The 13,979-nt window shown below is 39.7% G+C and overlaps 2 protein-coding genes and 2 long non-coding RNA genes across 4 annotated transcripts; 2 read left to right on the forward strand and 2 right to left on the reverse strand.

The window, feature by feature from the left end:
• The first annotated feature begins 337 nt into the window (after positions 1-337).
• LOC120291247 (major strawberry allergen Fra a 1.08-like) lies at positions 338-1,515 on the forward strand. The gene is made up of 2 exons (XM_039308359.1): positions 338-562; positions 1,045-1,515. Exons 1-2 carry the CDS (start codon positions 412-414, stop codon positions 1,389-1,391), a joined length of 498 nt encoding a protein of 165 aa, XP_039164293.1. The 5' UTR covers positions 338-411; the 3' UTR covers positions 1,392-1,515.
• Positions 1,516-2,889: 1,374 nt separating this feature from the next.
• LOC120291250 lies at positions 2,890-4,477 on the reverse strand. Its single transcript, XR_005549183.1, has 2 exons — positions 3,259-4,477; positions 2,890-3,118 (listed from the first exon to the last, which is right to left on the reverse strand). It is a non-coding gene; the product is annotated as an uncharacterized LOC120291250 (long non-coding RNA).
• Positions 4,478-4,907: 430 nt separating this feature from the next.
• Positions 4,908-5,818, reverse strand: LOC120291251. The gene is made up of 2 exons (XR_005549185.1): positions 5,674-5,818; positions 4,908-5,285 (listed from the first exon to the last, which is right to left on the reverse strand). It is a non-coding gene; the product is annotated as an uncharacterized LOC120291251 (long non-coding RNA).
• Positions 5,819-8,374: 2,556 nt separating this feature from the next.
• LOC104436789 (major strawberry allergen Fra a 1.08) lies at positions 8,375-9,471 on the forward strand. Its single transcript, XM_010049653.2, has 2 exons — positions 8,375-8,615; positions 9,128-9,471. The coding sequence occupies exons 1-2, from the start codon at positions 8,465-8,467 to the stop codon at positions 9,469-9,471; spliced, it is 495 nt and encodes a 164-aa protein (XP_010047955.2). The 5' UTR covers positions 8,375-8,464.
• Positions 9,472-13,979: the final 4,508 nt, after the last annotated feature.

A 13,979-nucleotide genomic window follows, 5' to 3' on the forward strand; every position in this document is an offset into this window, starting at 1 on the left:
TCTGAAAAATGACATAAATGATTTATGAACTTTAACCAAATGTGCAATGTGATTTTTGGACTTTTGGTACAAGTTCAATTAGTCCTTGAATTATATGAAAATATTCAACGGTGTCTCTGATCTTGAATTAATGAAGGACTAAATTAAACATTTTCAAATAGTTTTTGGACTATATTGAACATTTACCAAAAATCCAAGGATCAAATTAAACAAATTAAAAGTTTAGGGACCACATTACACATTGGATCAAAGTTGTGGGATCATTTGTATAATTATCCCTTTTCTTATCACTATAAATATCGACCTTTTACTTCGCCTCAATTCAAAGCTCCTTCTCTTCATTCCTTTCTTTCTTTCTTTTGAGATTTTTATACCCTTTTCAGTTCAGCAAATTCTATTCGGATTCAATCGATGGTAGAAGTTACTTTCAAGGCCGAGATCACGCACCCGATCCCTAAGGCCAGGTTGGTCGAGGCTTTTCTCGAAGCCAAGGGCTTCTTCCCCCACACCCTCCTACCAGCCATAAAAAATGCCGACATCCAAGAGACGATTTCTGTCGAAGGTACTGGGTAAATTGAAATGTTCCTTACCATTTAAATCACATATCAATCATGTTGCATTACAATTATAATTGGGCGTGATCCCCAAATGCCCTGATCAACAACACTAAGATTGGTGCTCATGATGTTGAGAAAAAAAAAGAGTGGAGATTGTGTAATGTTTATTTTCAAGCTTTTTGTTTACACTCTCTTCATTTTTGGATTCCTATCCAATGATCCGGGAGGTAATCCTAGACACAAAAAATAAAAAGGCTTTTCTTTGTTCTTGCATAATTTTTCAATTAACTTACTTAGGATTTTATTTATTGTACATCCTTATTTACTATATGAAAAAAAAAAAAAAAAAAAAAAAAACAAAGAAAAACAAAGAAAAGTTTTGAAAATAAATATAAACAAAATAACGAGTCATTAAGGGAAATGGAAAGAGAGGGATTCGAACCCTCGGTACGGATTAGTGTAAATGTCACTTTGGTTACTTTTATAGGCAGACAGCGCAGGACGGTGAGACACACGGTTAAAGCGCCGGACCAGGAGCCCTTCCTCTACAACCACTCGACCGTCGATCGTGATGAGCAGGGCAGAATCTCCAAGGAAACCAGCCATGAGGTGAAGATCGTTGCGTTGCCCCTGGAGGGCGGCTCGGTCTGTAAGTACGCGGGCAGGTGCTTCACCGTCGGCCAAGGGGATATCACGGAGGAGGAGATGATCGGGGCCATGAGAGAGAAGGCGTCCGTGATGTTCAGGGCCATCCAGGCTTATCCGGAGGCGAAATCCATGGAACCCAATCCTGCTCCAATGGCTCCGCCAAGGAGAGTTCGCTATGTGGATTAGCGAATATGATGGTTCTGGGAAATGTCTCGTAAAATTACTGTACTTGCTTCGTTCGCAAGCCCATATGAAGTGTTGTCCGAATAAACTTTGGTCCGATGTGGTCCTCGATTGAGTGATTATCGTAGCGTGCGGCCCCTGTTTTCTTTCTTTTCTTTTTTTCCTTTTGGTCTCGATAGTTGCGTGTGCCCCACTTTGAGTTTCACGATACATACAGCTTAATTTGGATCGGGACGTATTGAAGCCCTGCAAAATCGAACGAATAATTTAAAACCGAATACAGCAACCATTTTCGCTTCTCCTTTTGAACTCCATTTGCCTTTCGTTGTTTGTTCTCTTACACAAACGAACTCGGAATTCAATCATCATATTCCACTTTTTCTGTGCAAAACTGCCGCATCATTTTAACGTTATCAGATGTCTCAAAAGCAGCCTCTTGGCTTTAGCTGACTTCACTTCACATAATGACTGGGTTTAGGGCCCGTTTGGTTCAGCTTTGGGAAAATGCCCTTGGGAAAATGCAAATACCTTTGAGATAAATGAGTTTTCCAAAATGCTAGACTGTTTGGTAAACTGTAACTGAAAAGTGCTTTAGGGAAATGCAAGACTGTTTGGTAAACATATATTTGAAAAGCCCTTTGGTGTGACCAAATTAAGTTTTTTAGTTTTAGTATTTTTAAAATTGCAAAAAAGAAACAATGGCTATATAACATTTACATTTTCATGTTGAGAGTAATGTAAAAGATACATATTAATAAATTTATTTAAAAATTATATTAAAATAATTTGATTATAAAGTAGATGCAAAGCTCAATTTTTGGCTAAGGATTTTTTTAAGTTTGTTTTCAAATTTGAATAATTTTTTTAATTATTATAGTATTAATCATCTTCATTAATTAATGATCATTCTAGTATATTAATAAAAAGTTGGGCTATTGATTGTCAAAAGATAAAAATGATATAGCAAAAAAAAAGGTGAACTTATTTGGTGAATGATAAAGCGACTGATTGTGGATGCTATTTTTTTTTAGTAAGCATCGCATATAAAAAGGGAAGAACTCTCAGCGGAAATAGATTTTTCTATAAGTGATGTTTCGTTGAATATTCACATATATTTTAAGATATTTTGTTGGCAATCATTGCAATTGGTAGATAGTATAAAAAATTAAGGGATATATTATGTTGGCTCCATGTTCATTAGTTAGTTTTGTGTTAACATCGTTGATTTGGCATCATATACATGTGTTGTATTGTGTCGTGTAGGTTCAATAAATTTCAAATCGTGTTTATGTCGAGTAAGTTGACACAATCAATTAATCATGTACATACGACACGGACATGAATCGACACTCATAGCTGTGACCTCTATTTCATGCTTACAAAGAAGAGCGAAGGAAGCATAATATCGATTGCTCCAAATTTTACCGTGGGTAATCGGCAGGCCAAGATTATTGACCGTGACATGAGACTTCTAAATTTTGGCAGTATATAAATTAATTAATTAATTAAAAACGAGAAAGACTTGAATTATTAAAAAGAAGAAGCAAATCCATAGTTATGATTAGGGAAGAAGCAACGTAGAAGCAAGGGGGGAATAAAATAAAACAAAAAGAAAATAAAGAAAAAGAAGGGGAAAAAAATCCCAGAAAAATAGGCTCGAATTCCCCCTCGAGTCGATTTGGCTGTTCTGAGTCTTCTAACCACCCAAACCCTCATCAATGAACTATATCCTGCAATGATTATCAAAAGATTAACTGAGAACCATCTTATGTTATATTGTTCTATAAAGCAATAGTTGAGATACACACACAATCAAAATGTAATGAAAACACATGCAACTACGGACATAAAATAAGCAGTATATATGCACCTCCATAACTGTTGCCATAGGATTGTTGCTCCCATGGCCTGGTGGGAACCGGCCTAGCAATAGAATTTGCATTGACAGGAATAGTTCTATCAGTAGTCGAAACAATTTCACCGGGTCTTGCTGTTCCGGAAGCTTCCACTATATCACTAGTGCTTCCAGATGATCGCGGCTTAAATGGCATAGGACCTGATGAACCCCCGGCTCTTTCCCACGGCTTAGGAGGTGGACCATTTGTTGTGGAAACAGGGAATGAATGTGACAAACTACTGCAAACAAACAAGGAGGACGGATGGTTGGGGTCGATTTTACATAGTGGCCTGACTTTGCACCAGCTGCCTCAAGACTAATCACTCTTAAGGGCAACACCCAACATGAGAATCCCTATTCAATTATCACTACAAAACACGGATCATTCAAGCAGATAAAGAGTTAAGAGACACCAACCGACGATTGCCCTTAAAGATACACAAACGGAGACCCAATAGACGGAAAAAGCAGCTAAGCTCGTAAAGAAAAAAACCCAGAACGCAGAGTCCACACACAACGGAATTAAACCAAAAAAGATAGAAACTTCAATTACAGACTCCCACCAAATTCGGCTACGAGAATAAAGCCCCTCCTTTTTCATCACACGACCACAAAACTTAAAGCGAATGGGAACCCAAATCAGAGAAGACAGAGCACTCGATTCAACCGGACGTCACCCATAATTGCATCAAGAACGGAAATGAACGAGCAAGAACGAAAGACAAGAAAGGAGCGAACCCAACGCGCCGTTACTGGAGTCCATGGCAAGATAGGAGAGAGCTCCGAACCCAGATGAAGCACCCCGTTATGCCTGATTCACGCGTGAAGCCTCCCTTGGACCTCGGGCGGAGAGCCGAAGCCGTCGCAGTCGCCATCGCAGGAAGCTGATCCGTCGCCGATCCGCGAGAGGAGGACCTCCGAGTGGTGCTCGGATTGCTTAGATCTCGGATCTCGGATCTCGCTCACTCGTGCGACGAACTTCGGCCTTGATGGAGTGGTGCTCGGATTCAAATCGGGATGGAGTGGTGCGAGTTGCAGGGAGAGGAACGCTGCAGAGAGAGCCGCGTCGATGGAGAAAGAGAGGAAAACGCGGAAAGAGCTAGGGTTTTGTTTAGTATGGGTAAAAGTGGACTTTTAATAAAATTTTAAGGGTAAAATAGGCAATCGGGAAAAATTCATTAATTCCCTACATCAGCATGCCGAAAATGCTGAAATGCCCAAAGCAGGTCCCCACCTGCTTTGGGCCAAAGATTTCAAAGCAAAGATTTTGCCAAATAGCCTTCAAACGCCGAACTAAACACCCTTATATTTTTCCCAAGGGCTTTGGGAGCTCAAAGCCCCTTGGGAAAGCTGAACCAAACACCCCTTTAGAACCTTTGATAATCATACCCAGCATACAGCAGATGATATCAAAATGCTAAAATGGTTTTTAGGTTGCCACGCGGTGTGAGGACATCTAAAGCATCCCAGTTCAGTAAGATGGTCATCTAAAGTTTCCGAGTCTCAGATTTTGGAATTATATCTAAAGAATGTCACATGTACTCTGTCAACTCGTGGAGGGTAAAATGTCATGTTCTACTCTTATGCTGCATTTGGGCACTAAGAAATGAAGTCTTAAGATCGAACAAGAAGTCCTGCAGATTTTTTATATCATATTCCTTGTATGAGAAAACACCGGAGACAAGGACAGATAGAGATAAACAATCAATCGAGTGTCTGATAGACGGATGATATGATCGAATAATGGAAGAAATAATTTTCAGGAAAGTATAAATAGAGATGCCATAATCCACAGTAAGGCAATAAACACTACCACGACGGCTAGTCTATGGTGGTCTCTGTCGTCATGGTGATTGCCTGGGACCAGCACATGTGGTCGGGATAAGAAATTTTTGGAGGGCACGAAATCGGCAGCATATGTCTGAATTTCTCCTGGGGCAGCTGCAACTTGACCAGTGAGTTGCCCCAAGCGAGCATCTCCATCATGAGCAAGTTTCACACTACAAAGCAGCAAAAACAAATCCAACTCAAACTGACGTTTAGAGGATAAAGGCTACTTGCCATGAGCATGGAAAATTAAAAGCCAGAATTAACACATGGGAACTCTTGATCATGATCAGCAGTAGAACTTCCAGTAAATTGCGTATATAAACTAGAGCTGTTCACGTTTAACTGGTTCTTAATCGAAACTGCAAAATAGACCATATACAAGATGCTTTATCGAACTCAGTTCTCGCGGTGAAATATGAGACTTTAACCTGAAAATGTAATCAGAGAAAAAGTCTTTCAGTCTTTCACCTGTTCTTTACCCACTAATTACCCCAACAATCCACAGTTTACGAAGATGCAACGCAGCAAATCAAATTTAACACCAGCAAGAATGACTACCTCTTAAGATTTAGAGCTTCTACTCAACATCAGTATCATCGCTAGTTTATCCATATTCATCCTCATCCCTGTAAAAGACGGGATCGATGTCTTCGTCCTCATCATCACTTTCATCAGCTTGACACTTGTGAAGAGAATCTCTAGTTTGATCACGCATGGCCTTGTCAATCTGTTGTAAGGCAACGTTTACCAAAACTAGAGACTGTCAAACTCAAAAGATTATCTGAAGCAAAGACATAAAGGGCCTAATGTTGGAAGATCCATTCTTTCACCTAAAGCTGAGCAACAAGAAGTTGCAGCCCACCAACTAACTGCAGTAACGATTGAATTGCCGTTCCTCTAGCTTTTGCAGTCTGCAAAGGAAACAATAATTATATAAATCATACCCTCAGGCAACCATAACCCAAGAACAATAAATAACGTGAAGCTCTATGGAGAGTCTGAGAAGTAAAATAATTTAGATGAAGCAAAAAAGAAACCAATGCAATTCTTACAGGCCATTGTTCATGCAACCTCCACCTAGAGAAAAGATGGACAGGATTTTTCCTAGAACCAGAGATTACAAAACTCTTCAGATCTCTAGCCATAGTTACCCCTTTCCCTCATACCACTTTTAGGATTCAATGAATTAGACGTGTATAAGGGTGACATAAGATATTTATGAGCAAAGTTTGCATCAGCAGTAGCTATTTTTTTTTTTAGATTTCTAACTTAGAAGCATGTGAACTCGGAAATAATTTCATCGTATTTGTTAAATTATGTCTCGAGTTTGAGTATTTACTAAATGCAACTTGCTTGGATAAGTTTTTCCATATTTGAACCGTTTGGATAAGTTTTTCATAGTGACTCGTGAAGATTTCTTTTCTGTCGGAGAAAATAGCACAGGAAAGGAAATCCGCTTTAGGTCCGTACAGTGGACGTCTGCTTCAAATCCTAATCCTGTGACTGGTCGGTCAACAAAGGAGTATTTCATGGGACTCCTTTAGCTGCACAAAAGGAAATAAAATAAAAGAAAATCAAGGATTTTTCTTGAGTGAAAAAGAGCCGCACGAGAAATAGCCGCCTGGGGGTTCTTTGCGGGTGGTATAGACGCTGCCAAGAGAAGATTCAAGAAGCCGATCGGAGGACTTCTTGGACGCACGAAGGAGTTGTCTCTTGGCCGCACCAACATGAATACGTGGTGATTTCGTGCCGTAAGTTTTCGTCTAATTAAATATTTATTTGTAAATATTTTGGTTTGAACTTAAATTAGGTGTGAGAAACACTCGAGCATATGAGCAATTATAAATCTGATTGTTCAATTATAATAGATTATTTGTTACTGGCTCTCTCTATTTATGTATGTACCGATACTCGGATCAAACCACGTAAATCTCTGATGTTCTATTATTCCTCGCTTATTTCTCTAATTTTTTCGCATTGACTTAATTTGTAAAATCCTATCATTTCCACATTAATATCACAACAGTATTAGACATTTACGAGAAATGCATATATTATGACACAACCCCAATTACCCTCGTCGCTTACATTGGTTTTAGCATTCAACAAAAGTACATAGAAAATAATGTATTCATTAAACTATAGAAATTTATTCTAACCCAGATTGTGGGGTCCAATTTTGTGGTTCTGAGCTCAGACTTGTGGAATAACTTTCTGATGATATGGTTAGCGATTCGAATAGAAAAGACACTCAACCACAGTGATTCTAAACTTGAATAAACAAAACTGCTATTCTAAGAAAAGCACTTGAATAAGAAACAAGAGATAGGCTAACCTTTGATCAAGAAAAGCATGGAGTAAGCTCTTGCTTACCTCAAGAAGCTGACATAAAGATGCTTCCATTGCGATATACTCATGGAATCATTCATGCAACTGATTCATTAACCTTTTGGCCGAGGAGAAAAGGATTTGTCTCGGGATAATTCCCGATCAGAAACAAGGGACCATTATAGTTGTCAATTTGCTTTTGATAATCAGATAAAAGTAGGAACAAGATAACAATAACATGCAGACAAGTCAAAATTTTCTGGCAAAGGGTTAGAGGCTGAACAAAGGAGAGATGTTTTTAAGGGAAAATGGCCAAAGCTTCCCTCCCCTCTCCGAGTCCGTGGAGACAAAGTTAAAACTCAAATTTAAAAAAAAAAATGGGAGGCATGCGGAAGGTTTATGTTGTTTTAGCAAAGGAAGGGAGATAATTAAATTAAATTCAACCTAAAGTTAGTCATTTGTCATATGGGTAATTTATTGGGTTTTGAGGGGTTCAACTTTTTATGGGAGGAGAGATGCTTTCTAGGAAAATGAAATAATTTGCTTTTCTACTACATGCAATTAAGCGGAAGTTACTCTATAGCAAAATTTTTGGAAGGTCGATGTCCATACTGAAAAATGACATGAATGATTTATGAACTTTAACCCAATGTGCAATGAGATTTTTGGATTTTTGGTACATGTTCAATTAGTCCCTGAATTATATGAATATATTCAACGGTGTCTCTGATCTTGAATTAATGAAGGACTAAATTAAACATTTTCAAATAGTTCATGGACTATATTGAATATTTACCAAAAGTTCAAGGATCACATTAAATAAATTAAAAGTTTAGAGACCACATTACACATTGGATCAAAGTTGTGGGATCATTTGTATAATTGTCCCTTTTCTTATCACTATATATATCAACCTTTTACTTCACCTCAATTCAAAGCTCCTTCTCCTCATTCCTTTCTTTCTTTCTTTTGAGATTTTTATACCCTTTTCAGTTCAGCAAATTCTATTCGGATTCAATCGATGGTAGAAGTTACTCTCAAGGCCGAGATCACGCACCCGATCCCTAAGGCTAGGTTGGTTGAGGCTTTTCTCGAAGCCAAGGGCTTCTTCCCCCACACCCTCCTACCAGCCATCAAAAATGCCGACATCCAGGAGACGATCTCTGTCGAAGGTACTGGGTCAATTGAAATGTTCCTTACAATTAAAATCACATATCAATCATATTGCTTTACGATTATAATTGGGCGTGGTCCCCTAGATGCCCTGATCAACAACACTAAGATTGGTGCTCATGATGTTGAAAAAAGAAAGAAAGTGGAGATTGTGTAATGTTTATTTTCAAGCTCTTTGTTTACACTCTCTTTCATTTTTGGATTCCTATCCAATGATCCAGGAGGTAATCCTAGACACGAAAAATAAAAAGGCTTTTCTTTTTTCTTGCATAATTTTTCAATTAACTTACTTAGGATTTTATCTATTGCACATCCTTATTTACTATATGAAATTAAAATATAAAACAAAAAAAAAAAAAATGAAGAAAAAACAAAGAAAAGTTTTGAAAATAAATATAAATAAAATAACGAGTCATTAAGGGAAATGGAAAGAGAGGGATTTGAACCCTCAATACAAATAAACTCATATACAACGGATTAGCGTGCAAATGTCATTTGGTTACTTTTATAGGCAGACAGCGCAGGACGGTGAGGCACACGGTTAAAGCGCCGGACCAGGAGCCCTTCGTCTACAACCACTCGACCGTCGATCGTGATGAGCAGAGCAGAATCTCCAAGGAAACCAGCCATGAGGTGAAGATCGTTGCGTTGCCCCTGGAGGGTGGCTCGGTCTGTAAGTACGCGGGCAGGCACTTCACCATCGGCCAAGGGGATATCACGGAGGAGGAGATGATCAGGGCCATGAGAGAGAAGGCGTCCGTGATGTTCAGGGCCATCCAGGCTCATGCGGAGGCGGAGTCCGTGAGACCCAGTCCTCTTCCAGGAAGTGTCCGCCAAGGGGATGTCACCCTGTGAGAGAGGACTGCTCGTGTCTTAGGCCAATATGATGGTGGTTCTGGGAAATGTCTCGTAAATTGGCTGTACTTGCTTCGTTCGCAAGCCCATATGAAGTGTTGTCCGAATAAACTTTGGTCCGATGTGGTCCTCAATTGAGTGATTATTGTAGCGTGCGGCCCCCCGTTTTCTTTCTTTTCTTTCGGTCTCGATAGTTGCGTGTACCCCACTTTGAGTTTCATGATAAATATGCAGCTTAATTTGGATCGGGACGTATTGAAACCCTGCAAAATCGAACGAATCATTTAAAACCAAATACAGCAACCATTTTCGCTTTCCTTTTGAACTCGCTTTGCTTTTCGTCGTTTCTCTTACCCGAACGAACTTGGAATTCTATGTGTCATATTCCATGTTTTATGTGTGAAACTATGGTATCATTTTAATGTTGTCAGATGTCTCAATAGGGATCTCTTGGCTTTTAGCTGACTTCGCTTTACATAATTATTGGATTTAGAACCTTTGATAATTATATCCAGCATACAGCATATGATGTTAAAATGCCAGAACGGTTTTTAGGTTGCCGTGCGGTGCAATCCAAGTGAGGACATCTAAAGCATCCCAGGTCAGTGAGATGGTCATCTAAAGTTTCTGGGTCTCAGATTTTGGAATTATATCTAAAGAATGCGACATATACTCTGTCAACTCGTCGAGGGTAAAATGTCATGTTCTACTCTTACGCCGCATTCGGTCGCTAAGAAATAAAGTCGAAAGGGATACATTAAGATCGAACAAGAAGTCCTGCGGATTTTTGGTATCAAATTCCTTGTATGCGAACACACCGGATACAAGGGCAGGTGCAGATAAACGGTCCTACAGAGTGTTTGATAAACGGAGGATATGATTGTATAATTGAATAAACAATTTTCAGGAAAAGTATACATAGAGATGCCATAATCCGCTGCAGGGCAACCACCGCTACCACAACGGCTAGTCTATGGTGGTCTCTGTCGTCGGGGTGATTGCTTGAGACCAGCACATGCAATCGGAATCATAAAATTTGTGGAGGGCGCGAAATTGGCAGCATATGTATGAATTTCTCCGAGGGGATCATGTTTAACTGGTTCTTAGTCGAAATATCAAAATAGTCTATCTACAAGAAGCTGTATGGAACTCACTTCTCGCAGTGGAATATAAGACTTTACCTGAAAATGGAATCAGAGAAAATAGTCTTATAGCCTTCACCTACTTTTTTACCCACTAATTAGTAATTACCCCAACAATCCATAGTTTATGAAGATGCAACACGACAAATCAAATTTAACACCAGCAAGGTTGACTAACTCTTAAAATTTAGAGCTTCTCGTCATCATTTGTATCATCGCTAGTTTGTCCAGATTCATCCTCATCCCTGTAAAAGACATGATCGATGTCTTCGTCCTCATCATCACTTTCATCAGCTTGACGCTCGTGAAGAGAATCTCTAGTTTGATCATGCGTGGCCTTGTCAATCTGTTGGAAGACAACGTTTACCAATTTTAGAGACTGTCAAGCTCAAAAATATCTGAAGCAGAGATATAAAGGGCCTGAACCCGAGCGACAACAAGCTGCAGCCGACCAACTGACTGTAGTAATGGTTGGATGGCCGCCCCTATAACTTTTGCAGTCTACAAGGGAAGCATAATTACATAAATCATACCATCAGGCAACCATAACCTAAGAATAGTAAAAAGCATGAAGCTCTATGGAGAGTTTGAGAAGTAAAATATTTTAGAAGAAGCAAAAAAGAAACCAATGCAATTCTTCCATTTCATTGTCGACGACACCTACACCTAGAGAAGAGATTTGACAGGATTTTTCTTAGAACCAGAGACTACAGAACTCTAGCCATAGTGTGGCATCCTAGAATTTCATAGCAACCCCTAGACATACCATGAACCATGAATAGGTGATGGAAGTGTCATCGGACTATGTTATGGTCTTTGGCTAATAGATTTTAATTTAATTAAGGCTGAGCAATTTAATGGACCGATACCTCTTGTTTAGAAAATAGTCCGATTGTGGGATAGACTAGAGTATTGTCAAAAGCCTCTTTACATAAGGTTATTAGTGAGACCAATCTCACCCATATTTTGAAACGTCATGGATTGACGAAACTATTATTGGAATTCATCATCGTTAGTACTACATTCAACCTTATTGAGTTGTGCAAATTGCTTTGATGACGCTACACAATTGTACCACCAAAATGTATACGAAATGAGAGGGAAATTCTGGACTTTTATTAATTAAAATTCTGAGCCGAAGAAATAGAATTCAGCCATGCATGAGGGACATGCACACCCATGCGGAAAAGGAGGAATCATCCGCGCCCAAGGCTGCCCCAACCTCTCTCCACACCCTAGTCAACTATGAGAGGAAAATTTCTGACCATTGATGCCACGTTGCTTTCTCGCGGTCGGCCAGCAAATTGGGATTAAGAAAAGAATTAGTTAAATGGCTGAAGAAACGTTGCAAGAGAGGAGCAAGTGTCGAAGGAAGAGAAGCATGCTGGACGCGTACGGATCCAGCTGCCCTTCATGCAGCCAAACCATGGAAAAATTATCTCTTAGTTGACTGGTTTTGGTGAAAAACCAGCGACTAATCAGCTCACTTGTACTAACCAGAGAGAAAAGAATTCGGACAGAGAGAGAGGGCTCGTGAGAAGGGGATGCCATTCTAACACTTGTCCTTGAATTGCCTCCACTTGTTCATTATTTGAAGCCACTTGTCCATGCATCTTCTACTTGTCCTTTCCATGAGAACACTTGTCACCTGCATACAAAATTAGTGAATTAGTTAATCAAAGAAAAGCAAAAACTTTCGGTAAAAGGAGAGTGAGGCCGAGAGAGTGAGAGGGGGGGCGAGCAAGTGTGAGGGAGAGAGAGAATTCTAGTGAGAGTTAGAGAGAGAGGGTGAGCAGCGAGCGGTCCGTGCGTGTGAGGGCAGAGAAGGAAGGCCACCCTTCGCTCGTGCCGTGTCCGAGCTACCACCGTCGACACCGCTCGAGTCCGCCGTCACCGAGCAGCATCCGAGATCCCGAGTCCTCCGTTTTGCTTGCTGTGGTTGCGTTGGATTTAAGGCAAGTAGAGTCCGTTAGCCTACACTTTGCTTGCTATTATTGTGATGTTGAATGCTGGAAATGCTTGAGTTGTGATGTTAAATGCTGGAAATTCGAGTGAATGGTGGTGGTTTTTCCAAGTGAGCTGTTGCATGTAGGAACAGTCCGACTTTTGGTGATTTCGTGAGCTGCATGCGATTTTATAATTGGAATCTCACTTCGATTTCTTGATGAAAGTTATAGAGGACTTTTTGGAGATTAACATATCAAAATTGAGAGAAAACGGACAAGTATTCGTTGGTGAAACCATTTTTCTTCAAAGATACTAGATCTGGAAACTGTTATGTTGATCTGTTGTGATTATGTGAATTTTGTGTAAGTATCCAGTCCGAATTTGATCTTGTGTTCTTGATAAGAGTTGTAGACGACATCTTGAGGAATAACAAACTAAAATTTGAGAAGAAATGGACAAATATTGGTCGGTGAAATGATTTTTCTTTGAAATGGTTAGATTTGGAAAGCGTCACTAAGGGTTAGGAAGAGTGACTGTAGATTTTGATCTATCACGAATCTGACTTTGATTTCTTCACGAAAATTTTACCTCTATGTCTCAATTATAACATGTTAAAATCTCAGAATTTTTGGAGTTTATTTAATGGCTTAATCAAAATTATTTCTGAAACTGTGCAAAAAGAGGTGCTGGAATTTCTTTTGCTGTGATGTATGGACCTATGTGATTGATGTGAAACTTTCTTGACAGGGTGTTCTTCATGAAATCTCTTTCTCTAGGTCTTTTTTATATCATTTTAAATTTTCATAATTTATTGACATCGTTTACTAATTTTTCCAGATTTTTTATTAAAGAAGTGCATTCTGCTTTATCCGAAAATTATCCTATTTTGAAAAACAAATGAATTGCTCTATGAAATATGATGTCTTGAGTGGTTATTTATGCTGCATATGTGGTGACATTTGGCATATCATATGACATCAAAAGGCAATGAGATATGTGTGTGTGTGTGTGTGTGTGTGTGTGTGTGTGTGTGTGTGTGTGTGTGTGTGTGTGTGAATATACATTGTGGTGATGATGATACCGTCGAAGGTGTGAGCCGAAGATGCCCCGAGAGTGTCGGGATGCCCAAAGGTTCGAATGAGTCGATGTCCTGTGGGTGCCTGGTTGTATTATGAATACATGCCCAGAGGATCCTCGGGAGTTTTGAGATGCCCGGTGGTATATGGTACGTAATTCTAGGGGGTGCCTGGTGGTATGTCGGTACGTAATTCCGAAAGCCCTGGAGGTGTGTGCCGGGGGGATTCCTCGTGATGCCAGGTGGGATGCAAAATGTTCGGAGGTTTATGCCGGATGCCTGGAGGTTTGTGCCGAAGGTTCCTTGCAATGCCAGGTTGGATGCGAACGATATATGAGGGATGC

The sequence above is a fragment of the Eucalyptus grandis genome, chromosome 1 (assembly GCF_016545825.1).
Source record: "Eucalyptus grandis isolate ANBG69807.140 chromosome 1, ASM1654582v1, whole genome shotgun sequence".
Classification (NCBI taxonomy): Eukaryota; Viridiplantae; Streptophyta; class Magnoliopsida; order Myrtales; family Myrtaceae; genus Eucalyptus; species Eucalyptus grandis.

Excerpts from the sequence above, each read along its gene's own strand:
- LOC120291247 (XM_039308359.1), top strand. The coding sequence starts at position 412 with ATGGTAGAAGTTACTTTCAAGGCCGAGATCACGCACCCGATCCCTAAG. Across the intron at positions 563-1,044 it reads AGAGACGATTTCTGTCGAAG|GCAGACAGCGCAGGACGGTG; the intron begins GTACTGGGTAAA and ends TTACTTTTATAG.
- LOC104436789 (XM_010049653.2), top strand. The coding sequence starts at position 8,465 with ATGGTAGAAGTTACTCTCAAGGCCGAGATCACGCACCCGATCCCTAAG. Across the intron at positions 8,616-9,127 it reads GGAGACGATCTCTGTCGAAG|GCAGACAGCGCAGGACGGTG; the intron begins GTACTGGGTCAA and ends TTACTTTTATAG.